Here is a 27,618-nt window from a genome sequence, read left to right as displayed (position 1 = left end):
AGAGAGAGAGAGAGAGAGAGAGAGAGAGAGAGAGAGAGAGAGAAAAGCTTGTGATACTTTAATATATTCCCAGAATTTAGTATGTTCTTTCTGCTAAAATGGAATTATCTGTATTAATGAATGATTTCCAAAAATGAGTTAAATTAATCTAACATTAATATATATGTGAAAAGCTTTCAAATACAAAAACTACGTGTTGTCATCTGAGCAAAGAGCATGTACGCCAGACATTTTTGTTTTACTTACTCAGATCAGTACTGCTTCCCTGTGAAATACTTACAAGCTTAGAGAGTTTATTGGATGTCTTTGGAAGCTTAATTCTGTTTCCTTTGTCCCAAAATAACACTGAAAGGGTTGTTTGCCTCATGAATGTGGGAGAGATAGATAGTAAGAGTAAGGGAGTCATTTTTTTCTTTTATCTCCTGTATCAGATGTGAACCTTTCACGTGTGTCTTAGCCAAGAGAATATAAGCATTAATATAAAAGCATGTGTGTCTTAGAAGTACATACTGTATTTGTTTTCTTGAATCCTTTTTGTTAGTTATTTTTTTTCATAAGTGGATACTGGTAATAAATGACTAATTTGTGTCTAATTGAATGCAAGAATAATATTTTACCTCCAGAAGATTTATTTTTAGCATATAACATTTTTTCGTTGCCTTTTGCCCATTCCTAAAATTGCTAATAAACAAAATTGCTAGCACAATGATTTCTTAGAGCTTTAAGAAGTAATTTTGCCTCTTAAAATCAAAGTTAACATCAGTGGTTTTTTTAATTTTGAAAATAACTTTAGAAAGTACTAATTTCACTTGCATTTCTATATTTAAAACAATGTCCTATATAGGAGCCTTTCTTTTAAGCCTACGTAATTTACCAGATTTTAATTTTTTTAACAAAACACGCTTATGTCAACTCACGAGAACATAAATTCAGTCAGCAGTCTTTCCAGCAAGGCATTTAATCTCTGCCTCTAATGAAGGGATCGTAGGATGTTTTCTGGAAACAGTTGTTTTTCAAGTCCTAAACCTTGAAAATCCCCACTAGAGAAGGTGACTGTGTACTGAATGACAGCTCCCAAATATTCAGAAGTTATTTTGTCTCAAAAACTAGAAGTCCTTGCCTTCAAAAGCTTTTTTCTGTATCTTTAGCTTTACATTATTATTTTTTAACACACTTGAACATTGAAGGGAAGATTTTTCCCCTTGTGAAAAACAAATGTGTTCTTTTGGGTGTCTAAATGGAGATAAGCTTGGGCTGCTTAAAGATAAACCAATAACTAGGATTTTCCACAGTTACTATTTTTATTATAAAAAAATCAGAGCAGTAAACGCAAACATGTATCACAAACCTATAAATACCAGGAAATAGTTTTCGGTTTCTAAAGAAAAGTTTCATAACACTTCTGAAAATGGCTGATTATTGGTTCACTTACTCTTTAATTATTTCTTGCTTCTTCTCTCCTTAATGTTTGTGGTAGATTTTTGCCATGGTTTGATTCTTTCACATAAGAAAATATGAACTAAACTCTTGACAGTCTCCTTGCATCTCTGAAAGTCCAGTTTCTACTCGATGATAATAAAAGAGAATAATTTTAAAAGGTGAATGATTGTTTGCAAATCAGCTATTTAAATATCTGGCAAGAGGATTACAAAATTTAACTCTCTGAGGCCGAAAAGTATTTCATTAAGGATTCAGTTCTGATGTGAGATGCTTACTTCAATTTTTCCATGTGCATGTTGTCTGAAATGTCACACGTAACCAGTGAATCCATTTTCATTATTACCTTTTTTCTTCTTTCTGTTGTTTTCGATAGCCAGGCTTCCCTTATCCATCCCCTCATCATCACTCCGGTCTGATCTCCTCTCCGATCAACTTTGAGCACATCTATCACATGACTGTTAATTCTGCTGAAAATTTTCTCTCTCCTGATTCCATAAACCCTGAATATTCCCCGTCTCTACGCTCTGTCCCGGGTACACCAAGCTTTATGACTCTGAGGGTATGAACAGCCGAGTCAGGTGTTAACTTCACTAACCCCGTGTGGCCCTCCTCTGCCTGCTTCATAAGTAACACCGCCGAGGTGGTGCGTTTGTGAGCGTTTTCCTTTGGCCTCTTTCTCTGTTGGCCAAACTTCTGTTCATTCTCTTCTTCCTCCTCATTCTTCAACTTCTATTTTGTTTCTTCTTTTGAGGAAAAAGATGAGGACTAAGGAGGATTTCTGTTTTATTTTTGAAGCAGCACTGGAAGACTTTCTATATGTAATACAATATTTTCCCATCGTGGTATTTTTCATGACAGATGCCATGATGAGAAATAACCTGCCTAAGTGGGTCTTTATTCCGTGGAAACAAACAAAAAAAGGGATCCCAGAATTTCTGAATTTTTTGTAGCTCACTCCCCTAGAACCAGTTGAATTCAGAGAAATTTTTTATATTTAGTGGAATTAAAGTCTGTAGTCGGGCCTATCCACAGGCCTTCTATCTATAATAAACCCTTTCTGGCACAGCTTAAAAACCTCCACAATAAAAAGTCTATTAGTATTAATGATAACAGGGAAAATTACAAAAAGGAGATAGTCTTTCTAATCTCTGAGTTGCTGATGTGCCATTAATTCCAACCGGGATCCAAGATAAGAGAACTAAGGCAAAGAAAGAAAAACTCAAACTGTGCTGCCTTCTCAGGGACCATGGCGCCTGCTGTCAGCCCATCCGTTCAGCCTTATGTCTTTGTAACCAGTGGCTTTGCAGTGGGACAGAAAGCTGGGTATCCATATTTCCATCAGGAAATACATGCTTATAATAACTTCAAGGGAGCATTTTCTCAAGTTAGTTTTGCAGATAATGAAATATTTGAATCGTACCATATAAACCCATTTCCTCTAGTGCCCTCTGAGTTATAAAAACGGTAGCATCAGTCTTTATTTGTATATATAGTAAAATAGTTTTCCAATAAGAAAACTAGCTATAGAGTGAGAAGTTTATTTTTGTACTTCTGTTTGTATTATAAATTTATTCTACATTATAATGTTTTAAATGTCATTGACATTAAACTATAATGCCATTTAAGTGTCTTATTTAACAAAATAAGATTACTTATGATAAAATAAACCTTAATTTGCTTGGTAACAGATTCCAGGGTATGCGTTCTAGAGGAACACTGCATAAATCTATCAAGAGCTGTTCATATCAAAGATGGTGGAAATGTTGCTCAAGTTACTCATTTATAAATAGACACACTACTGTCAGTGGAAGTTTTACCCTCATCGTAAGCACATTTGTACATGGAAAGGACCAGCAGCTTAGGTTTCATATCACATTATAATGAAGTTGAACTTTAGCTGAATGAATAATAAACTGTTGGGTTTTATTTTTTTAACAAAACATATCTTCTGTGTATCATACTTTTGTTACTGCAACTGGTATATTTGTACAGGCTTAATTTTTGCCATGTATTCTAGGGTAGGTTTGTTTTATAGAAAAGGACAACACACGAAGGTATCTTAAGGTTTATAGCAAAAGCAGTAAAAGTTTAAAGGTTGAAGCTGATGTGCCCGTCTCTTTTGAGCTTTCCTTTGCTGCACTGTGCACATGTCGCTGGTGCCTTCCAGGGTTGCTGCTGTACGCGTGAGTGTTGAAATGCTAGCAGTGACTTAAAATGTTTAATTTTCTTAGAGGAAAAAAAAGAAAGGTAAAGCATTTGCCTTAAGCATATAACACACTAAGGATTACATGGACTTTGCAAATTTGATGGATGACCCAAAATGGCCGTAGTTGAAGTTGGGGTCAGCCAGCCAACTTTCAGTATGTGCGATTCTTCAAAATGTATGATTTGGAACTTTCCAAGTGCTGTTAATGCATATTTTCCCCCTGATGGCTAGCTTTGGCCCCGCAATAGTTGTTTTTGCCATAACCTTGTCTCAGGTGTCAGCCCTGACACGCTTTCTTCTGGTCTGAAAAGGTTGAGGCCAAGAAGGCCACAGGCTTGCAGTCTCTGCCATGTTGAGACAGCTTGTCCTACACACCTGTTCTCAGGTGTATGTGACTTCCAGATCACTCCGTGGCCCATTTTCCTCCCTTGGACACCAAAATTATTAAATAATTAGATGGAAAACTTCTCAAACCAATATTCTCAAGTTAAATTGCATCACCCAGGCTATGATTGTTGCAAATGTCCTATTTATGACTCTGCTGGTCTGTTTATATGAGGTAGTCCTGAGGCCTGGTGACTGGCAACATGAAAGTGCGAATGGCACATTTGGTATCATGCCAGTAAGGTATTTACTTGAAAGAATGTACTTTTAATTGATTTTCCCCTAAATGGTTTGTTCGATTATTGAGTTATCCTAAGCAAATAAGAATCTCATACATAGTAAGACCTTTGTTTCTGTTATGTGCAAATGTCCATGTGATTCTACCCTTCACTGTCACTCCTAACCATGTAATTCTTTGTACTTACTGTTCTCACAACAGCAGCAACAAACTCGCATTTATGGATAAGTATTTCAGTAAGCATAAGGATAAGCACTTCTGGTGTGGGGTGAGGGTTACTTCTGTTAGGGCTGTAGTATTTAGTATTAATACTTTGTGGGCAGGAGGGATTCTGTAATCTGTTCCTTGTTCCATATCACTCTGGTCAAGATCATTTTATTTCTTGCAATTGTAGTGATTTTCTTTGCAGAAAATCACTTTCTCTTTAGCTGAAGAATTTTTCTTTCTCTTTTATGTTTAGAACCCTCGGCCTCAGGAAAGCCGGACAGTATTCAGTGGCTCTGTCAGTATTCCATCAATCACCAGATCCCGCCCTGAACCCGGCCGCTCCATGAGCGCCAGCAGTGGCCTGTCGGCAAGTAAGTGGCCCCAGCTGCGGAGGGCACAGCAGTACCCCTGCCGCCCCAGACATCCCGGGGGCTGAATGTCACCCTGACCCACTCGTGCGTGCATCCATGCATTGCCGGGTGGCTGCAGGCCCTGCTGGAAATGCAGCATAAGTGCAAGTGCAGGTGTTGAGAAAATAATCATGGAGTCTCTTAGCGCTTACCGTGCACCTGGGAGACAAACCATGTGATGATGGATGCTCTGGCGGAAATAAATAGGGTAGAGTAATAGAGAATAACCTCGGGCAGCTGTTGGATGAAGTCGTACTGAGAAAAATTAGGAAAATCTCATGCCCCCTTCAGGAGTGAAGTCACGTTTGAGTCATGTTGGATCAATTGACAGAAGGCCAGTGTGGCTTCCTGGCGGGGGGGGGGGGGGGGGGGCAGTCATGGAGTGGCAGAAACTACAGTGCAAGAAGTGGGCCAGGGTCAGATCCAGTAGGGACTTGGAGACCTAGATGAGTCATTTTTAATCTTTTTAAAAACACAACTGGGAAGCTGTTGAAGAGTTTTAAATAGGAAAGGACCTGTATCCAATTAACATTCTTAAAAAGCTCCCTCGGGCTGCTGAGTGGAGAATGGACGAGAGGCTGCACGAGGCTGCACGTGTGCGTCCTGAGGGGTGGCCCGGAGAGTGGCCGGGTGAGCTGCTGGGCCTGGGACCCGGCAGGAGGAGAGAGTGTCCTGATCCACTGCCAGAGGTAGGAACACTGACTCAGATGAGTTAGATGGCAGTTAAAAATGACTGAGGGTGATAGTGTTTACCAGCACTGAGCCAAGTCTGAGGGGCTGGGGGGCGTCCCAGGCTTGTACAAAGGTCCCAGGGTTGGAAAACCATTAGCATGTTTGTTTGGATTAACTGGAAGAAAGCCGGGGACAGGTTCAAGGATAGACCCCTTTGCCAGAAAAGCAAGCTAACACGCACCATTCATCCAGTGAACGTTTTGAGGTCCCATTAGCCAGCAGCTCTTCTGTTGAGGTACTGGGGGCTCACATCATACAGGACCAAGCACCTGCTTTTGGGGCCCACAGTTTTTATTATTAGCCTCTTGTTTTTAACACTGAGCGACAACCTCTCTTTTCCTGCACTCCTGTACAGAGCCCTGAGCTAAGGGACCCGAGGGAGAGAAAACCGCTCCGGTGCCGTTAGGTCCAGCCGTAGCCCAGGAACAGCTTGTCAGTGAGGAGGAATGGGGGAAGGTGTGTCAAAGATACTGTTTCCCTGAATAAAAGTGCACAGGATGCTAAAAGCGGCTTAGCTCGGAATGAGAGGACTGTACAGACGGAGTATTTGGCTGATTTACACATTAAACTTGAGTCTCAGAGTCACTGAGATTTGGCAGTTCCTGGAGTATAAGCGGGAAGACTCTTCCCTGCCAACAGCTGTTCTCTGTCACTGCCTCAGAAGCACCAGAGCACTGGCTTAGAGATCAGAGGGGCTGTGACTAGATAGAGGGTGCCGACATACAGCCCAGAACCTATGGGTCGTAACTTCAGTGAAACCTCTTCATTCCCTGCAACTGGCCTGTGAGAAACACGGACTGCGCAAAGTCCGGTTTCCCAGGTCAAAGCCCTTCCGTCCAAAACCAGCTTTGTTACCTGGTGTTTGTTCTTGAAGGACACCTGACGGAAGCCTCCTGGTACGGACGGAGCTCGTCCTCCGTTTGTCAAGTTCATTTACAAACATTACTGTCGGCGCCTGCTTTGTGCCCAGCTGGCCAGGAAGCGCCAAAGGTGGGGTCTTCAGCAGGCAGGCCCCACGCAGGTTATGAAGTCCCCTGGATTTGGGGGGTCATTCGATAGATGGGCTTCAAACAGTCATCTTTTGACATTTTCATTGAATTCTTAAGGTGATAAAACTAAATTGGGATTTGGTAAATAGCAAAACGTTGAAACAATCACAGTCTACATCTTAACAGTTGTACAAAAACTTCAGCACAGTCTTTTTTGACCAGTGATCTTAATATTAAAACTCAGCAAGATTAAAACATTTTTTGAGCAAAAGCTAAAGAATTAGAGGGAATGCTAAGAACTTTAAATAGGTACTCACAGTGCCCCAATATTTCCAAAGTTCTGGTCATCCCTCTTTTTTCCTCTGAATGGTGCTAGTACCCCTCTTATGTACCCCAACTCTTAAGATCACAGTAAGAGTGTGATTGTAAAGAAGCTCATCTCATTTTTGTATCAGGCTTTTTGCCATGTTCCTCTTGTGTTCCTTTTTTTTTATATAAAAATGCTCTAGGAGTTAAGTGACAGTTATGCATCAGGTGGAAAGTTCTTCATTTCGGGGACCTGTTTCATTCTGCTTCCTCATCCAGCACGTATGTTCTGAGCGCCTGCTATGTGCCAGGGCCTGTGCTGGGCCCTGGAGAGGCAAAGACCATCCATCACTTAGGAGAATGGGAGGCACGTAGTTGTAATGTCATAAATGCTGGGAAAGAGATGGTGAGATGCTGGAGGAGCTCCGGGCGATGGGACAGACAGTGAGGCAGTAGCATCTGAGCGGAGACCTGAGGGACTGACCCTGTGGGGACTGTCCAGCAAGCAGGGCTGGCCTGGCCCAGCCTGTCAGCGCAGGTGGCTTTAGGAGCGCTGCCCACTCACCAGGTTCCCCGATGGCTGGACCACAGCAAGCACAGCTGTGTGAGATGGCTGGGCTCTGGGGCGAGCTTGCTTGCCCAGGTAACACACCTGCACTCACTGTCCATCAGTGAGGGGCTCTAAGCCGGGAGGATGCCCCCAGGGTGGGCAGGATGGCCTGTCCCCTTCGGCACATGTGAAGTTTTACCTGAATGGTGTACTGTAGGGTCATCTGCACAGAATGGCAGTGCACTGAAAAGAGAATTCTCTGGAGGAAGCTACAGCGCAAAGCGACAGCCGCTGCCCTCGCCATCAGAGGGCTCACTGTCTTCCGAAGGCATGGACCAGGGGAGTGACGCCCCAGCCAGGGACTACGATGGGGAGGTGAGTGGAGCATGTGGGGCAGCTGTCTAGAGATGAGGGTTTGGAGAAGCCCTGTGTTAAATAGACCAATGCGTTCACTGTAGGCCAGGGGTGAGGAAGCGATCATGTGGGTTGCAAACTCCAGTTTCCACACAGGTGTTCAGACTTCTCGTAGCTTTTGTATGAATATGACCTACGTTCTAAAGGCCCACAGAAAGGACTGAGCATTTGTTATACTCGGTCAGCTCAGAAAGGGGGCTTGCTTTATCCTGACAGTAGAAAAGTCACAGTAGGTCATTTGGTCAGGGTGGCTGAAGGGGGGACCTGCGGTCCCGAGGCCCCCCTGTCCCTCTCTTCTCATTAATGTCTTCCTTTGGGCCTTACAGGACTCCGATTCTCCGAGGCATTCCACAGCTTCCAACAGTTCCAACCTGAGCAGCCCTCCCAGCCCCGTGTCACCTCGAAAGACCAAGAGCCTCTCTTTGGAGAGCACTGACCGCGGGACCTGGGAGCCATGAACTGTTCGGCCCTCAGACCAGAGGCCAGGCCGCTTCTCTCTCAGCTCCCCTCTCCCCACTTCTCTCACTTCCACCTGTTCCCTCCACCTCTGCCTGAAGCACCCAGGGTGGGGATTCAGGAATTCCGACAATGACTCCCTCGTCCACTTCGACTTCACAGCAACACCCATAAAGGCACACTTTCACTGAGCAGCTTAGATGAATATTGATTTCATTTCATCCACTTAGAGTTGCTTTCCATGATATTTCACCCCTTCCCCAAAAGGTAGCTTAAGTAGACAGATTACACAGATGTAAGCGCTAAGAATAAGGTTAGACAGACTTTGTTTTCACAGTAGTCGCCCTGCAGCCCTGAGGGAGCACATGGTCTCCAGTCGTCCCGCCAAAACCCACAGTGAATGTCGACCCGATTGTTGCCAGTAAATCCTTATTAACTAAAACAATGCATATTTTACTACAATACAGAGTTTAAATAAATACACAAATGTAGAGGTTAAATACTGAATGTATATAGTAAAAAGAAGCATCTTGTATTCAACGAAAGATGGATGCATATATAAGAGAGAGATCATTTAATTTAAAGAAATGTTTTGTTTCTTGTCTGTTTTCCAGCTACGTAATTTAAAGGGTAGAAGGGCCTCAAGCTGACACTTAGAGGGACAGCGAGAGGAATCAGGGTTCCCTTCAGTGCTGTCCTCACACTGGTGCAGGTCCCAGTGCCCTGGGAGCTTCAGGAAAACATTCTGCTTTGGTTTCAGTGGTTCGGGGTACGACCTGGGCACCAGACTGATACCATTTGAAGCCTCTTCAGCGGCAGCATCAAAAGGCAAATTACTTCTATCCAAGATACTTCTTTTCCTAGGAATAGAATTTGAGCCACACTTCTCAGTTTTTATTATATTTTGGTACCTTCTGCAGATGAATGTAGAAATGTAATTTTGTCACCTGGTCCCTTCTGTCACAAGGAACGCTGTGGCTTCTGAAGGTCCATAAAAGTGCTTTTATGCTGGGCCACCCTCCCTCCTGAGTTGCAGTGTCGTGTCTGTCCCCTAGCTGAGCTGGCTCCTCTGCGAGCAGTCTGATCGAGGGTTGTGTGCGCTTCCTCAGATAAGCCTGGGAAAGGGGTTAATTACCAAATAATATAAAACCTCACATGCAAGGACTTGAACAGCCTTAACCAAATATTCTTTCCCAAGCCCGGTAGGAAATGCGCACCTGGCACGCTGGCTAAGCTCTCCCTCCCTCAGCTGCTGGCTCGCGCTGGTAGTTCCAGTTCCCTTTGAATTCCTGCTGTTTCAATTACCACGCGGAGATGAGATGCAGAAGCAGAGCTCGATTTCTCCAGTCGTTAAACACGCGAGTAGAGAAAGTGATAGAAATAAAAACAAAAGTAAAGAGAATCGGCCTCTCTTTTACTTTTTATCTGTCTGAGAACTAAAAACGGGATTTTCTCCTTTGTTGTTTCAACTCCAGCTGAAGTGGAGGAGCCTGCTGGTCTGCGCTGCAGCGTTGGCACTCTGCCCTCTCACCCCAAGCGTAGTTTCCCCTCCTGTTAGCAGCTGCCTGGTCTTCCCACCCCTGGGCGCAGGGAGCTGAGAAGACTTCCTAGGTGAGGCTGCCCTGTGGGGTCACTGAGGTTCAGTCAGGGGAGTCAGGATCCTGTTTGGGGATTATATTGCAAAAGGTTATAGTAGAGAAGTTAAAAATAACAGCTTTGACACACACGTGCTGCACTGGGCGCTTGCTCCAGTTTGGATGAGCAGAACTTACTGCCCGGTCCTAACCTCTGACAGTCCTAACCTTCTTGTTTCCAGAAAAGGGGGGTCATGTAAAAATACTTTCTACATCCGGCCCCCAGGGTCGGACCTTGAGTTTATTTATTGCCATGCGACTGGTAGCTCCCTTAACTTGGCACTTGCCAGGAGAGGAGGGAGCCAGCCAGCCAGCCAGCGGCCAGCTCCCCTCCATGCCTCCTGACCTGCCCCCACCCCACCCCTTCTCTTCCCAGGACTCTGCCATTAGTTCATAGCTTGGACAACTAAGCGTGACTTTTTGTTGCCTGTAGGTGATTATTTTTTAAAGGATGCTTTCAGGATTAGAATGCGACCCTCCCTGAAGTGGACTCCATCCACTACAGTGAGTCGTAGCCTTCAGCCTCCCAACAGGGCGGGTGAGCGAGCTTGTCCTGGCTGCCCGGCCCCCTGGGCCCGAGCCCGGATCAACCGGTGGAGCGGGCACAGCACTTCCGGCCTTTCCACAGCAATCCTAAGTGGCCTTGGCAGCGTGATGGAGCAGCTCCAAATAGGATTAGATTCTAACGGCAGGACTTGGGGGGAGAAGCTGCCAGGGTAACAGTTTATATTTTTTTGCAGGGGTGGGGGGTGTTGTTTCCAAGATAATCATCCTACTGGTCTTATCCCCAATATGAAGCAGGTACCTTCAGAAGCTGCTTTGAAGAATGATTTGAAAAGATGGGGGATGAGTGCCAGGGAAACAGAAAACATGATTATTCAAAGGGCTGAGTAACCAAGGTCACGCCATGGTAAGGTGTTCTGTGCTGTCTGAAGCTGTCCATGGTTCTCGTGGAGGACATTTTAAAACGTATGTGTCAGCAGGAACTCATTGCCCTGCTCAGTACAAAGGAGAAAGAGGCATTTCTGGCATAGTCTATGTGTTGGCATTTGGTGCTATTAATATCTATGTCCAGCCAATTTGTTGTCTACCCTCAATTCTGACTAATCTCGTCATGTGCTTTGGGCATATAAAATTTTATATATATATTTTTTTCATTTTGCCAAAAACAAAGCCCGTCTTCTTATCAAATGATTACTAAAGTAGATTTCACTTCTTTAGTTCTGTCTACACTCACACCCTGCCCTTAGTGGTTTATATTTTCCAGGGAGCACCAGTTTTAAGGCTATGAGATACAACTAAAAAGGGTCCATCTCTTTAGTTTTCCAAGCAATTCTTGTACCCAGGCTTCAGGGAAGCATCTGAAATTCCCGTTATGTTTACAGCAGCCATCTGTCATTCCCCGGCTGGCTCCCAGCCCTTGCCTTCCATATGGTTAGAATCATGTCATTTTGTTACTTAGCGGCCACATCCACTCCTGCGAAAGACCAGTCGCATTTATATGGACTCTCAGGTATCATTAAAGAAAAGCCAGAGCAGGGCTGGGCAGACACCCCTGACCCCATGTACAGGGCCCTTGGCCGGCCTGTGTGATCACACACTGGTCTCCCAGCGAGGCGGGGCCTCGGAAAGCTCACCACCCACTTTCTGGAGAGAGGGGTACTCTCAGCGGCAGCCAGACTGCCACTGCCCGAATCCACTGGGCACAGCACGGAAACAGTAGGGCATTTCGCTCCCCCACACCCCGAGCCTAGCCCCTGAATTAGATAAGCCTCGTGACAGTTCCTTGAGCCCATCTCAAAACCTCTTTCTTTGTTATGACTTTAATTATTACTTGAGTCCAGAGTTCTCTATATAGAGTCCTGCTAGATCTGAGGGCCTCGATTTTAGTTGGCGCTCCAGCCCTGGCCAGTGGGCCGGGTACTCCTCTCCCTCCCCAGGGACAGCCATTACACACAAGAAACCATTTCATTTCTGGGAGGAAATTGATGAAAACGAATCAACCTTGAAATTTCATGAAAACAAAATGACCTGCCTTTTTATTTGATAGTGTAATATCATTTATTTTATAAATTTTTTAGGGGTTTTTTTTCTCATTGTAATATTATTGTACAGTTTTGCATGGCCTAGGTGTAATCATTTTTTTGTTTAGAATATAATACTGATAAACGTGTGTACGGAAGGGGAAGAGATACTGCTTTGGCCTCTTATCACTATTTCCTTTTGTTTGGTTTGATGCCTTCAATGTCTTAGGGAACTTTATAAGAGATTCTCTGCTACCAAACAATGGCGCGGATTCTTTTGCACAGAAATATTTAAGGTGGGATAGTAAAAAATGTAACAAAAGACTCCTCGCCAATATTTTATGTTGGTATCACTATTAACCAGACTTTGATGTATTGCAATAAAACAGGGAACTGTTAGAATTGAGTATATTTTGTCTTTTTTCCCCCCCTGATTAAAAAGTCTGAGCAATGGAGAAAAGGTGACTTGACTCTTTCATCTTATAGGATCCTGCTTCCTGCCGGGTCCCCTCCTCCTCCAGGCTTCCTCCTTACACTACGGAAGGACGGGGGTTAGTTAAACCAGGACTTTCTTAGTTCCTCCCATAGCTAAGGTAAGAATTGTGCTCAATTCTCTTGAAGCTCTCAGCTTCCCTCTTCTGGTCAAAACGTCCTACTACTACCCCTCCCCATCCGCAGGCCAGGTTGCTTCTATATCTTAGCTGTTACTAGTAATGCTTTAGTGAACCTAGGGTTGCATACATCTTTTCAAATTAGTGGTTTTGTTTTCTTCTGATTGATACCCAGAAGTGGAATTGCTGAGTTGTATGGCCGCTCAATTTTAAATTTTTTGAGCAGTCTCCATACTGTTTTCCATGGTGGCTGCAATTATTTACATTCCCACCAACAGTGCACACGGGTTCCCTTTTCTCCACATCCTCGAAAACACTTGTTCGTTGACTTATTGGTGATAGCCACTCTGACAGATGCAAGGCGATATCAAACTGTGGTTTTGATTTGCATTTCCCTGGTCATTAGTGATGTTAAGCGTCTTTACATGTGTCTGTTGGTCATCTCTTTGGAGAAATGTTTGTTCAGGTACTCGGCCCATTTATTAATTGGATTGTTTGGGGTTTATTTGTTTGTGTTAACTTGTATGAGTTCCTTACATATTTTGGGTATTAATCCCTTACTGGATGTATCATTTGGAAATATCATCTCCCATTCAATAGGCTTTTTGTTTTGTTGATGATTTTCTTCGTTGTGCAAAAACTTTTTAGTTTGATGTAGTCCCATTTGTTTATATTTTTTGTTTCCCCTGTCCAAAGAAACATATCCGAAAAGATATTCCTAAGACCAATGTCAAAAATTTTACTGCCTATGTTTTCTTCTAGGAGTTTTATGGTTTCAGGTCTTGCATTTAAGGCTTTAATCCATTTTGTATATGGTGTAAGAAATTGGTCCAGTTTCATTTTTTTTGCATGTATCTGTCCAGTTTTCCCAACATCACTTATTGAAGAGACTGTCTTCACCCCATTGTATATCCTTGCATCCTGTGTCGTAGATTGACCATTTAAATGAGGATTTATTTCTGGGCTCTCTGTTCTATTCCATTTATCTACATAACTGTTTTTATGCCAGTTTATAACTTTTATTTTAGCTATATTTATATAGTATATTTTGTATATACTATATATATAGTATATTTTGATATCAATCAGAATGTGGTACCTCCCACTTTGTTCTTCCTCAAAATTTCTTTTGCTTTTATTTGTGGTTCCATATAAATTTTAGGATTATTTGTAACTCTGAAAAGAATGCCGTTGGTATTTTAATAGGATTGCATTGAATTTGTAGATTGCTTAGGTTGTAAGGACATTTGAACAATATTAATCATTCCAGTGCATTAACAAAGTATATCCTTCCATTTATTTGTATCTTCTTTTTCTTTGTTCAGTGTCTTAGTTTTCAGAGTACAGGTCTTTCACCTCTTTGGTTTAATTTATTCCTAAAAAAATTTTTAGGTATTCATAAACTACCTAAAAAATGTATTTTACCCTTTTTGTTTGTTTGTTTCAAAGCTTATGATAAAGGATACAACTCAGGAACAGCCCATTTTATGCTTTTTTATGCTTTTAAATGGGATGGTTTTCTTAAGTTATTCTGATTGTTTGCTATGGGTCTATAGAAATGTAAGATTTTTGTATATTCTGCATCCTGAAATTTTACTGGATTCATTTATTCTAATAGTTTTGGGTGGAGTCTAGGGTTTTCTGTATATAGTGTCATGTCATCTGCAAATGATGAGAGTTTTACTTTCTGATCTGGATGCCTTTTATTTCTTTATCTTATTGGATTGCTGTGACTGGAACTTCCAATACTGTGTTGAATAGAAGTGGTGATAGTGTCGTCCTTGTCTTGCTGCTGATATTAGATGAAAGTCTTTGTTTTTCACTCTTATGATTATGAGCTGTGGATTAGTCATATATACCTTTATTATGCTGGTATGTTCCTTCTATATACACTCTGTTGAGATATGTTCCTTCTATATACCTATTCTATTGAGAATTTTTATAAAAAGATGAATTTTGTCAAATGCTTTTTTACATCTATTGAGATGATCATATGGTTGTTTTTTTGGGGGGGAGAGAATCTTTTTAATTTATTTTTTTATTTTTTAAATTAGTTTCAGGTGTGCAATGTTTCATTTTGGTAATATGATGTATCACATTGATTTATGGATGTTGAACCATCTTTGCATCCCTGGGATGAATCCCACTTGGTCATGGTATATAATCCTTTCAATGTATTGTTGAATGTGGTTTGCTAATATGTTGTTGAGAATTTTTGCATCTATGTTCAAGAATATTAGCCTGTAATTTTATTTTTTTGCAGTGTCTTTGTCTAGTTTTGGTATCAGGGTAATACTGCCTTCGTAGAATCAGTTTGGAAAAGCATCCCTTCCCCTTCAGTTTTTTTGAAATAGGTTAAGAAGGGTATTAATTCTTCTTTGAATGTTTGGTAGAATTCACCTGTAACACTCTCTGGTCTTGGATTTTTGTTTATTGAGAATTTTTTTGATTACTGCTTCAATTTCATTATTAGTAATCAGTCTGTTTAGATATTTTATTTTTCCTGATTCAGTCTTGCAAGGTCATATACTTCTAGAAATTAATCCGTTCTTCTAGGTCTGCGGTTGGCAAACTGCGGCTCGCAAGCCACATGCGGCTCTTTGGGTACATTCCATCTCAAAAGTTTGCCGACCCCTGGAAGAGCCAATCCTGTCCCTCACAACAATTTAAAAATTATTCGAGAGCCATAAATATATTTCTACATAATCACCATTATGTGAATAATATCCTTTAAAAATTTATAAATGAAACTATGATAGTTTTATTTTCATTTTTAATTGTACTTCAGAGCCACATTGTATGTACCCAAAGAGGTGCATGTGGCTCGCGAGCCGCAGTTTGCTGACCCCTGGCGGCTCTTCCGTCTCAAAAGTTTGCTGACCTCTGCTCTAGATTGCCAAATTTGTTGGCATATTATTGTTCATAGTATTCTTTAATGATTCTTTGTATGCCTGTGGTGTCGGTTGTACCTCTTCCATTTATTTTATTTGGGCTCTTGTTGTTTTTTTATGATGAGTTTGGCTAAAGGTTTTTCAGTTTTATTTATCTTTTCAAAGAACCAGCTCTTAGTTTTATTGATGTTTGCTATTGTATTTTTTTTTAATTTCTCTTTTATTTCCACTCTGATCTTATTTCCTTCCTTTACTTTGGGTTTTCTTTTTCTAGTTCCTTTAGGCATATAGAGTTAGTTTATTTGGGATTTTTCTTGTTTCTTGAGCTCTGACCTTCCCTCTTAAAACTGCTTTTGCTGCATCCCATAAATTTTGAAAAATTGTATTTTCATTTGTTTCAAGATAGTTTTTGATTTACTGTTTGATTTCCACTTTGATCCATTGGTGGTTCGGTACCATGTTTAGATCCATATATTGTTTTTTAGTTTTCTTCTTGTAGCTGATTTCTAGTTTTGTGCCATTGTGGTTGGAAAAGATGTTTGATATGATGATGTCAGTTTTCTTGAATTTATTGCAGCTTGTTTTGTGGCCTAATATGTGAGCTATTCTAGAGAATGTTCCACGTGCACTTAAAAACTGTATTCTGGAGTTTTGGGATGAAATGTTCTGACAAGGAACAGCAGGTGGTGCTGGGTGCCAGGGCTAACCCTCAAGGGGCCGCAGCTGTCATGTAGACCACCCTATCCTGTCACAGAGTGTCTGTTACTTGTCAATCCCAAACTGCAGAAAGTAGCGTTTCCTTCAAGAACGCTTAACACCAATATGAGAACCTATTTTGGATCACTACAGTCTCTCCAAAGTATTTCACTACGTAATGCACTTTTCAAGGTATTCACCGTCTGTTAGAAGGGCCCCCACCTGAATGTAATGCCCTTTTCAAGGTATTCACCGTCTGTTAGAAGGGCCCCCACCTGAATGTAATGCACTTTTCAAGGTATTCACGGTCTGTTAGAAGGGCCCCCACCTGAATGTTCAAATTGACCCTGTTACCTAGGAATTCCTTCTGCCCAGGAGAAGCCACTTTTCAGGATGATGAATGGGGGCTAAGACTTCCAGGTTCAGGCACCAAAAGCCTCACAGTGAGAACACGTGTGAACGTTGCAGGAACACCTGGAGACAGGATGGGGCATGACACTGACATTGGGCTCCTCCCTTTACAAGTGAGGAGCTCAGAACCCTTTACAAGTGAAAGAAGTAACGTCACAATGCTAGGATGTTGTGTTTTTATTGAAACAAGTAAATCAGACAATTACAAGAATTGTACAAAAATTAACAGAGCCTGTGATGACTCCCTCAGGTCCAACCGGGTGACATCTGCACATTCATCTCCTTCCACAAAAGCTCCTGGGCCTGGAGCGGGAAGGAGGTTCCCCCCCACACACACCGTCTCCTAGCACAGAGACGAGAGCTAGGTCACTTTTCTCCCCCCTCTGCTGCTCCTGACCCCTCCATGACCCCTCCATGGAAGGCAGCAAAGAGCAGGCTGGGCCTCAGGTGGTTAAATAGAACTTGTTGGCACTGCTCAGATGAGCACTTCTCCCGGCTCCAGAGCATGGGCTGGAGAGGAACAGGGCAGAGAACACCAATCTCATTCGAGAAACATATGCACACGCAAACCTGTACTACACGTTCAAGAAAATCCAAAACGGCTTCTCCATAAATTTTTGGTGGCAGGGATTCAAAGGGAGTACTTTCTCATCTTCCGGATAATTCACATTAGGGAAAACCCTTGTTACGAAAAGGAAAAGGAAATAAAATTGCCTTTTTACCTTTATCTAGAGTATTTCAGAGGACATGGATAAACAGGTAGATTCTGACAGAGTAGTTGCAGTTTCATTGCCATTCCACACCCCCTTAGAGATAAAAACCGTGAACAAGCGCTGGTGACGGGGCTCCAAGCAGCGTCCCCTGCGTCAGAGCCAGCCCCCCTTCTCCTTGGGCACAGGAGGTGAAATGCAGCCCAGCCTCCTTCTACTAGTCGCAGCTGCACGAGGGCGGACAGTTCCCACGGAGCACGAGCCCAGCGGCTACTGCTCGGTGCGCGTTTTGCAGTAGTTGCTGTAGGCCTCCTCGAACATGGCCTTACAGGTGAAGCGGGCCTTCAGCTTGGAGCAGATAAGGAAGGAGCCCCCCATCTTCCTGTGCAGTGAGTAGGTCTCTTCCGGGGGCGGGATGAGACGATGCTTCAGCATGATGGGGATCAGGTTGTGAATCTTCTCGGTCGTGCTCTGGGTGCCAAAGTCAAAAGGCTCCTCTGAGGCAAAGGCCTCGCCCAGGATGAGGATGGCGTCCAGGTGGGCGTCTTCCATGGCCTGGAGGAGAGGAGGGAGGGGTCAGCCCGGGGCTCCCACCACAGTGCCGGCTGGGTTTGCAGTTGAGGAGAGGGTCAGGGCGTGTTTCATCTTTAACTAGATTGATTAATGGTACCTGGAGCCAAAGCTCAACTCATTAGGAGGCGAGCCCGCCTAAGGGCACTCCAAGTCTGCACAGAACAGCAGGTTACCATCCTGAGCGGAGCCCCTGCACTTTCAATGAGTGCTGGGCCCCCACCAGCCGGGTCTTGTCAACCTCCTGCCCGGTCGTCAAGGAGAGGACAGGACTGCTATCTGAATGGCTTCTGGTGCCAGGAGCAGAGGGCTGCCCCCTTTTCAGAGGGCTCTCCTCACCCTTTCCCCGTGAGGCCTTAGGAAGAGCGGGCTGGGGCTTTGCTGTCCCATCCGCCCTCACTGAAGCCCTGGGCTCCAGTGGGACTGACCCGGTGGCACCAATCTCTCAGGGGGCTCGAGTGAGAGGGAACAAGGAGCTTCATGCCAAGGCCCCTGGACGCCCCAGCCTGCCACGCTGAGAACCGGGCGCAGAGGCTGGGGCGGGGCCTGGCTTGCAGACCGTGCCGGGCAGCCCGGGGCTGTGGAGACCCCTAGAGGGCAGCAGTCACCTGCGATTTCATCCATTTGTAAGTTGAGGTTCTGCTTAAGATGTCAAAGGGGAAAAGTCCACCGCCCACTCTCCCCTCCCCACACACAGGCAAGTTGGCCGGCCCGCAGGAGCTGCAGGCCTGTGGGGCTTGAGTCCACGGGAGCTCACCTTGACCTCATAGCCGGTGAGGAACTTCATCTCTATGGATTTCTTCAACACGGCCTCCCGGTCCCTGTTGGCAGCAGCCCTGATGATCTGGCAGGGGCACAGGGGGGCACGTGAGCGGCCCGTAAAGAGGAGCTCCTGAGGGCCAGGAGCCACCACCTGCCCCCACCTCCTTCCTTTCCGCTCTCTCCAAGCCCAGTTAACAGGAGCCCAGGCGCTGGTAAGCCTCCCTCCGGGGCCTCAGGCATCCCGCCCTACCCCTACCTGGATGTAGAGGTCAGTGAAGGACTTGTCAAATTCCCGAGTTGCGCCGAAGTCCAGGAGAGCCACCTGGGAAGGGGCGATACCAGGGAAGTTAGTAACCAGGGGCTGAGACCCCCAGATCTAAGAGTTCCCCCATTCCCTTGGGGGTGCCCCCCACCCAGGGGCTCACCTTGTGCAGCTGAGGGTCGTAAAAGAAGTTGGACCAGTTGGGGTCTGTCTGCATGAATTGGAACTCGAACAGCTCCCTCAGGCACAGGACCAGGATGTTGTAGCAGATCTGGACGGGGCAGGGCAGGCCCGTCACAGCGGCCAGGCTGCCTGGTGCCGCCTGACCCCCCTTTTCCTCCCCGTCTCCTGCCCAGAGATGACTTTCATTCCCAGTGTACCCCCTGGGGCAGGGCAGACTACACTGCAGCCCCTCGTCCCCTCACCCCCACAGGGAGCCTGGGGGCTCCAAGGCCAGCGGCAGACACACCTCGTTCCTGATCTCCTGGCTCAGCCCCTCGGCCTGGTCCAGGGGGAAACCGGACACCAGCTCTGTGGTCAGCACGTGGGGGCTGCAGAGCTCGTCCACGATCTCGGGCACGTAGAAGAAGGGGTGGTCCTTCAGCAGCTCCCTGGTGGGGGGTGGGGGGGTGTCACACCCTGGGCACGGCACACAGGGGACTGAGCCCAACAAGGAGGGAGTCCTGCTTTGGCATGGGCAGGATGTGGCTACGCCCCCAGGCCCTGACCACAGCCAGCTGCCTCCTCCCCCTAAAGGCGGCCCCCTCTGTCTCCCACGGGTGAGAGCACCAGGCAAGGGGCCCAGGGTGCAGCTGCCCGGACTGGAGCCACACCTGAACTTCTTGGCACAGGCGGCCTCTCGCTGGTAGTCACACTCAAGGGCCAGCTCCCGCCTCAGCACGTCAATCAGGTGCTCAGGGAACAGGCCTGGGCAGGGGAGGAGGGTGTCAGGGTGCACCGGGGGGTCCCCACAGAGGCCCCCTCAGGTGCTCAGAGCCCATCCCCAAAGCCTGCCCTTGACCAGCGGCCAGCCCGACCTTCCGGGAGCATGTTGCTCATGTTCAGCACGGCCATGAGGTTGTTGACGTCACTGTTGATGCTCTGGGCCACGCCAGGGTACTGCAGGGGGACAGAGGTGGTGTCCCACAAGGAACAGCAAGGCCATTGGAGGGGAACCCCCGCTCACCCCGCCACCTGTCAGCTTCCCAGCAATGTCCCACCCGACCCCACACCTTGGGCGAGTCCTAGGTAAGACCCAGTGATGCTGTCGTGACCCCTGGGTCCCATCCCAACCTTGTTCTCCACTGTCTGCCTCCCACCCCATCAGGGCCACCCCCCTCCACCTCAGGCCCAAAGCAGACAGTCACTGGCCCCCGTCAACTCCCCACCCAAACCAAGTTTGCCGGGAGGCTGTTCACCTCCCGCAGCCACCAACTCAGCCAGGTGCCAGGGCCAGAAATGATGACATGGGCCTTGCCCTGCACAGCCCCAGAGGTAAAGTGCACACACAGGGCACCTACCTGGATCTTCATGGCCACCTCGCGGCCCCCCTTCATGCGGGCCAGGTGCACCTGTCCAATGGAGGCGGCGGCAAAGGGCCGCTCCTCAAAATACTCCAGCTTGTCCCGCCAGTTGGGGCCCAGATCATTGTTGAGAGTTTTCTAGAGGAAGAGGCCAGGGAGGGGCCGTGAGCACAGCCCAGCCACCGGGGACACCCTGAGAAGCACCCACTGCCCTCCCCTCCCGGCCTTCCTCACCGTCATCTGTTTCAGCGGCATGAAGTCAGCGCTCTGCCTCACCCGCTCAAAGATCTTGGCCAGATGGGGGTTGATGAAAGCATCGTCTGGAAAGGACCAGAGAAGTCAGTCAGAGCGGAGGGCTGACCCCTTAAGGAGCGCAGGCCCAGGACAGAGCGGTGTCCTAGGAGCGTGGCCGAGAAGTTGCTCTACCCCAGGTTCAGAGACGACAAGGCACGGGCCCAATGCCACACAGCAGGCGCAGCCTGGCGGCATCTTCCCACCTGGGACACAGGTGGACAGAAGCTCCCGGACCTGGAAGTGCACTCTCCTGGGGGCACTGCAGCCAAACAACCATCTCCAGAGACACCCCCACCCCAGCCCATGACGCCCTCTTTCTCCAGGACACTGGGTAGCCCGGGGGCTCTGGGTGGGGCAGCGGCTCTGACTCAGCCAATAACCTGAGAAGGTGGGCTTAGAAATAACAGGCACAGCTTCTTACGATTATACAAGAGCAAATTTAGGAAATAAAATGTAAAAAAAAGATCCATAATCTGACCACCTACAGAACTACAAGTTTTCTTTCTGGCCCTTTTTCTGTGCTTCCCTAACAGTAGTTACACAGCAGACAGCCTGTCCCAGCCCCACACAGCGGCTCTCACGAGCACTCGCCATGCTGGTACACAGTTTTCAGAAATCTCTGAAATGGCACTGCTGGAGGGCGCGGAACACTCCCTGCTTAGCGGTGATGCCTGTGTAAACACACCTACCAGTCGGATAAAACAACAGCACATACAGTAACGTGCAGTACACGCACGATACCTGATAAACGACTGTTACTGCTTTATGTATTTTAGAGTGGACTCTTTCTACTTATATAAAAACGTTTACTGTAAACAGTCTGCTGTGTTGGGCTGACAGCAGCCTCACACATCGCGTGTTTACCGCGTCTCCTGATGGCATCCTTTCCTCCTGTGCTTGATATAAGCTCGTGTTTCGTCCAGTCGTGTGCGGTACGGGCTTGTAGCCCGGGCCGGCAGGCTGCACCACGGCCTGGGGCAGGCTTTGCCTTCTGGGGTAAGTGCACATGCTGATGGGCACACGATGACAGTGTCCAACGACACAGCCCGTCCTGAAGTGCACATGGCTGTACTGTGAGCAGAACGAACCCTGCGATATGGCCCCTGCACAGCCTTGGCCATGGCACCAAGGTAGTCCTAAGGTCAGCCACTACACGCGGAGCTGCTGGAGTCGGGGCTTGTGAACTGCGGCCGACCCCGCCCGCCTGCCCTGAGTGTGGCCAGCCCAGTGAGTCCATCTGACCGCTCCCGAGGGGACTCGCCTCAGATGCTCCTCCCCAGGGCTCCCCAGAACCTCAGTTCTGCTCTTGGGGCCACACTGAGGTGTCCTCCTCAGCTGCCTTCCCCAGGCTGCCCTCCTTGGGGCCTATAAGCCCTCTGTTCGACATGGCGGGAGCGGGTAGCCCGACTCTCGCCAACTTTTGAGATGCCAGGATAACCTCTGGGTATCTCAAAACACACAGAAAGAAGAGAAATGACTGGGCTCCTGTTTGAGTCACTGTTGGCCAGCAGCCAGGATTCAGGCACGAGGAGCCGGTGGGTAGACAGCCTCCCTCCCGGCCTCCCGGGGGGCCGCGCCCGGCAGGGCCCCACTCACCCTGGATGCTCAGCATCTGGCCCAGCTTGAGCGCCGCCCCGCGCACCTTGCACAGCGTGCTCACGATGCGCTCCGCGTTGGCCTCGGACAGGAAGGGGCTGGAGTCCAGCACGGCCTTCTTCCCTGTGGGCAGGAGCCGGGTCACCAAGTGCACCCCTCCCCTCCTGGTGTCTGGGGGCCTCCCTCAACCCCCAGGGCCAAGCGGCCAGAGGAGGAAGAGGCGGAGCAGGGCTCGCAGGTGGCCCCAGAGAGGCGGCAGTCGGGTGGGGTGCATGGCCTGGGGACCCACGTGGGGAGACGCAGCCGGGGCTCAGGGAGCCTGACTGCAACCCACCCAGCGTCCCCTGGTCGTGTGCCTCGGGCACGCCATAATCGTCTCTGATCCTCGGTAAACATGGACAGCAGAGGACATCAGGGATTTTTAAGGGTGACTCCAGAAAGCCCAGCACCAAGCCTGTCAGGAGGCTCAGTCCATGTCCTTTCTCCCGGTGCCCATAAGACCAGCACCACACTGTGGCAGGCCTGTGAGCCCCCCACCAGGCCTGTGAGCCCCCCGCCCCCAGCACGGGGCGTGGGGTGGCAGCCAGACTCCTTGAACTCCATGTTCCACACCAGGGCTGTGGAAGACCCTCCAGGGCCACCAAGGTCTCCCCAGCACACACACACACACACACGTGCACACACACATGAAAGCGTGCACACACACGGCCACTCCCTCCATATGAGGCCTGGACCTGGAGGTGACACACCAAAGGGCACAGTCAGTTGGGTGGGAGGGGCCTGGAGGGACCCAGTCGTAGGTGAGGACTGCCAAGTCAGTGTCCTTTGCCCCACTCGCAGTGTATGGGACAGAGGTCACCAGCACCCCTGGGGTCACTGAGCATGCACCACAGGGACAGCCGGCTGCAGTAAGAGCTCCCTCTTCAAGGAGGGGAGCTCAGGGTCAAGGTCAGCACTCATCCGCTGGTGCCTGCCTCCCCTCTGCCCAGGGGCCCCTGCAGCTGCCAGCTGGCCCGGGGAGAGTGTGCAGAGATGTCGGGTGCAAATGACCGTTGTTTGGTACACTTGGGGCGGCAGGGTGCAGGGGGTGACGGGCTGAGGGAGGCCAGCAGTGCACCCCCTCAGGGGTCAGGGCCCCCGGGCCAGCGCCCGTCCCAACCTCGGCGGCCCTGCCTAAGTACAGAGCCGGCCTGTCTGAGGTGGGGAGAGGCCTGCTCCACGCCCCCACTGCCACCCCTGAGCTTCCACAGCACCCTCTGCACTGCCCTCCAGCCTGTGACGTTTGGTGCTCTGCCTGCCCACTCTCCTGAGCCCACTTAGGTCAGAACCCCGAGGGCTGCCCCGCGGTGCCCAGCACTTTTCTCAACCTGCACCACCGCGGGCCTGGCCCAGTGCTCAGAGGACTGAGCCAGGTCCTCCAGGAGGGTCCAGGCGAGGCGGCCCGAGGACCACAGAGGCCCAGAGCCTGCTCAGGAAGCTGGAGCAGAGCTGGGGGGCTGCCAGGGCCACCCCTCCCTGGCCTGAGCCCCAGGTCCTATGACTCCTGGGCCCCTTGACCCCGAGCCAGGGTCACCGCCTCACTGACAAAGGACACCAGCTGTAGCCCTGGAGCCAGGCCCTCTTCCCTGCTTGGACGTGGTGGGGTGGACGGCAGCCAGCTTCAGGGGGCCTGGGGAAGACTGGCTTCTCATTCCAGAAAAAGCCAGGCTCAATATCCCACAGTGTCTCCGCACCAGCACTAAAAATACCCTCGCTAAATCCTCTCTGTCGTCTGGTCCCTTTCAAGGATACACATGATACCCCGTGTCCTCTGTACTCAGGGGCTTGTGGGGACAGGCTAGTGCCTTCTCTCCGGGAGGGCCCTTGTCCCCACAAGAGCGTTTTACGGGTGAAGAGAAGCTGTCTACGTGACTGGCAGAGCCCCAGGGGAGCTCAGCCCTGAGCTGGCAGCCAGGGCGACAGGGGCAGAACAGTAGGGTGTCACTGGGGAGGGTCCCCATGGAAGGGGGAGAAGGTGTCAGATGCTGGAATGAGCTGACATCCCCTGGGGGGACAGCTTTCTGACCTGAACCCTGCTGAGAGACGGGACAGGCCCTATGGGGTCTGTCCCAACAGCACCCACATCCCTCAACCGAATGTGGGACCCTGGGCACCTAATCTGGCCAAACCAACAGGCCCCAGCAGCTCCAGAGCGGGCGGGCAGAGGCAGGGCCGAAGCCGTGGCTCCCCGGGGAGGGCAGGGGTGCAGCCGCCGGAGGAGCCGGGAAGGGCTGGGTGAGCAGAAGTGGGTGGCAGGAGGGGCAAGGCGGCCTTCAAGCTTCAACCAACCCCAGGGGGGCCATTTACATGGAACTCAAGGTGATCGTGACCCTGAAGGTGGGACATGAGGCGACACTCCTGGAACACAGGTGAGGGCCGCTGGCTGACAGGCCCACCTCCCAGAGCCCACCCTGCCTCCTGGTCAAGGGCCTGGCTTACCTGAGGGGTCCTCAGGGCGGAGGCTCTTCTTGGCGACCTCAGCCAGTGCCCCAAAGCCCAGACCCACGGCCAGACCTGCAAGGAGAAGATGGAGGTCACGGGGCATGCAGGTAGGGGTGGGGCTACTGCCCACCGCCCTCCACCCATGAGCCCTGGAGCCACAGACACCAGCCTGAGCTCCCAGGGACCCTCGCTGACACTCCATTTTGAAAAGGGTAGGAGATACTTGTCTTTTCCAGAGAAGACTGGGCTCAAGGTAGGTGCTCTGTCTGCGAAAGCTTCATCCGCCCCCAGCCCCCACCACCTTCACTCATCTATAGGCTCATAAGACACACAAATACACCCCAAGATAATGCCCAACTGGGAAGCACGCTGGGAGGACCCAGCACAAATGGAAGCTGGACCAGGCACGGCACACCCCCTTGGAACACCGCCCCCCCCTGCCAAGTCTGAGGCGAGCCTCCAATTCTCCAGAATTCTCCGAGTTCACTGCAACTGGAAGGAAAGGCCTCACTCAGCGCTATGAAGCAGCCATTGGTGCGAGTCAGAATCTTTTGCAAAAGCAAAAGGCCAGGTGTCCCCAGTCCAAGCCATGGGGACTCACAGGAGCTCAGGCTGCAGCGCTCAGGCACTGACAGTCATAGGGTACCACATCTCCCCGCTTTTTGCCATCTTTTAAATCAGAGTTCATTAACACCTCATTTATGACGGGAACTGGATGACCCCAACTGGCCAGGAGACACCCTAGGAGTCCAGCTGGTGCCACAAAGGCCACAGAAAGCCCCCGGGGGGGGGCTGGCTTGGGGCCTATTTCCTCTAAACACAGTTCTAGCTGGATGCGGGGTGGGGGCGGGGGACACACATTAACAGAGAGAGTGAAGAACATGCTGACACACTGAGCACAGCAGAAGGGACAGCAAAGACCCAGGAAAGACACCAGGGGGCCTCGAAGAGCACAGCCTCGGGGGACCGCCCCTGTCTCCCGGGGGTGAGCTCACGCTGGGCGCGCTAACAGGCAAGGAAACCTACACAGGCTTCCGTGTCTTTCCAGTTTTCTACAATGATTACGCAGGACTTTTATGAAAAATGAAAGCTCCTGCCTCAGAGGTTGTTGGGAGGATTAAACAATGAAAGCAGAGTGCAGCAGCCTGGGCCCAGGGTGCTGCTGTGAAAGTGCTGGCTATTATTTCTCTTACTCAAATGGTTAGGCCAGAGCAGTGCAAAAGAAATGGAACACGAGCCACTCACAGAGTTCTCAAGTTTCTAGTAGCTACATTAAAAAAGCAAAAAGAAGTATGTGAAATGAACTCTCATCATTTATTTTCTTTAACCAGGTGGATCCAATATATTATTTCAGTAAGAACTCAATATAAAAATTATTAGAGATAGTTTATTTTTTTTTTTTTTTTTTGGTCCTAAGTCTTCAAAATCCAGGGTGTATTTTACCCTCAGAGCATGTCTCAGTTGGGACCAGCCACATTTCAAGTACTCAACACCCCATGCGGCTGGTGGCTGCTGCAGGGGACAACAAGGGGCACGATAAAGCCACAGTCACCTGGAAATGGCCCTCAGTGTCACCCAGGGCCCACCCCGGGCAGCTTGGTGTACTGTTCTCCCCGACCATCCCCTCCCTGCCCAGCTCCAGAGTCACTGGGCACAACGCTGGGAGCCGCGTCTCCAATTAAACATTAACTCCCCTGCCGCCTGCCCACCTCCGCCCCACCGAGCACACTATCTGGATTAGCAAAATAAATGATAACAGGCCATAACCTTCAAACTGGAGTAACCTTCACCAATGTCTCTGCATCTAGATTTTCCTGTGCCTAGATCAAATCCAAAGACAAACCTATAAAAGAGGCAGATGGCGCCAGGGGTTATCCAGCCTGGCCACTATCAGCTGACACCACAGCTGTGCGGGGCCCCGAGCCCCTCCTTCTTTAGGCAGGGGCACCCCCCAGCCCCTCCTGCTGGGACCCCTCAGATGCTGTCAAACTGTTCTCTGGCCATGTCTAAACTGCAGGTCCGAGCCAAAGCACTCCAAGGCCAAGGACCTGTCATTCAATAAATCACAAGAACATTCTGCAAAAGAGGCCTGAGGCTCGTCCTCTGGTCCTACGAGCTTCCTCAGCACCAGCCCAAGGCCAGGCCCGAGGTGCTGACAGGCTCCCCACTGCAGCCCAGGCAGTGAAAGAGGCCCAGCCAGTCCGGCAGCCCTGACCTTGGCCTCAGGAGCTCCTATTCTAGTGCGCCGAAAATAAGCTGGCTCCCCACATCCCAGACCCGGCCAAGCTTAAAGCAATTCCCAGAACCTTGTTGAGAGGGGAGGGCAGGCCCCAGCTGGAGTCTTCCTTCTCCCAGTGCCGGGTAGCACCTGGAGGCAGCTCCCCGGAAGATTGTGCCTCCGTCTCGGATTCCCCAGGACCTGGTGAGGACCCCCCAGAACCGACGCTCGCTCGTGTGCTCGCTCTGTCACCTGGGGCCCCACCTCAGGACCCCGCTGCCCTCAGAAGAGCGTGCTTCTCCATGTTCTGATCCACGCTCAGGCCTGGCCAGGACCACTTGGCCTGCTATGAGTCCTGCAGAACAACCAGCCACAGAACCTGCTGGGCAGCCCCACAGCCTGGCCTCCATCCTAGCCTGAGAGAAGGCACCAGCCCCTTCCAAGAAAGTTCCTGATGTTTCTCTCCAGAGGTTTTGCAGTCAAGAAATGCAGGGGGTAATATTTTTACTGAGATATCCCCTCGGGCAAGGGAAATAAAAGAACAAATTAACATATGGGATTACATCAAACTTAAAAGTTTTTTCACAGCAAAGGAAATCATCA

At 48.9% G+C, this 27,618-nt stretch overlaps 2 protein-coding genes and 1 long non-coding RNA gene across 8 annotated transcripts in view; 2 read left to right on the top strand and 1 right to left on the bottom strand.

The window, feature by feature from the left end:
* Positions 1–12,396, top strand: part of CDC42BPA (CDC42 binding protein kinase alpha) — a 156,114-nt gene extending 143,718 nt beyond the window's left edge. The window contains exons 37-40 of the mRNA XM_019659017.1: positions 1,814–1,999; positions 4,729–4,846; positions 7,680–7,837; positions 8,203–12,396. Of these exons, the coding sequence (XP_019514562.1) occupies positions 1,814–1,999; positions 4,729–4,846; positions 7,680–7,837; positions 8,203–8,334 (594 nt within the window). The 3' untranslated portion in view covers positions 8,335–12,396. The remainder of the gene's footprint in view (positions 1–1,813; positions 2,000–4,728; positions 4,847–7,679; positions 7,838–8,202) is intronic.
* Positions 12,397–15,825: 3,429 nt separating this feature from the next.
* On the top strand, positions 15,826–17,145 carry LOC109391455 (uncharacterized). The gene is made up of 2 exons (XR_002125816.1): positions 15,826–16,380; positions 16,434–17,145. It is a non-coding gene; the product is annotated as an uncharacterized LOC109391455 (long non-coding RNA).
* COQ8A (coenzyme Q8A) overlaps positions 16,762–27,618 on the bottom strand; it is a 43,101-nt gene continuing 32,244 nt past the window's right edge. For all 6 annotated transcript variants that reach the window (XM_019659028.1, XM_019659025.1, XM_019659027.1 and 3 more), the window contains 11 exons: positions 24,795–24,869; positions 22,317–22,439; positions 20,661–20,746; positions 20,424–20,564; positions 19,941–20,022; positions 19,737–19,830; positions 19,373–19,514; positions 19,067–19,174; positions 18,898–18,963; positions 18,637–18,723; positions 16,762–17,864 (listed from right to left, as the gene is read on the bottom strand). In XM_019659028.1, coding sequence (XP_019514573.1) covers positions 17,580–17,864; positions 18,637–18,723; positions 18,898–18,963; positions 19,067–19,174; positions 19,373–19,514; positions 19,737–19,830; positions 19,941–20,022; positions 20,424–20,564; positions 20,661–20,746; positions 22,317–22,439; positions 24,795–24,869 — 1,289 coding nt within the window. In that variant the 3' untranslated portion in view covers positions 16,762–17,579. The remainder of the gene's footprint in view (positions 17,865–18,636; positions 18,724–18,897; positions 18,964–19,066; positions 19,175–19,372; positions 19,515–19,736; positions 19,831–19,940; positions 20,023–20,423; positions 20,565–20,660; positions 20,747–22,316; positions 22,440–24,794; positions 24,870–27,618) is intronic.

Source organism: Hipposideros armiger, unplaced genomic scaffold (assembly GCF_001890085.2).
Source record: "Hipposideros armiger isolate ML-2016 unplaced genomic scaffold, ASM189008v1 scaffold_293, whole genome shotgun sequence".
Lineage (NCBI taxonomy): Eukaryota > Metazoa > Chordata > Mammalia > Chiroptera > Hipposideridae > Hipposideros > Hipposideros armiger.
Note: the sequence above shows the minus strand (reverse complement) of the source record. Positions and strands in the feature narration are given on the sequence as shown.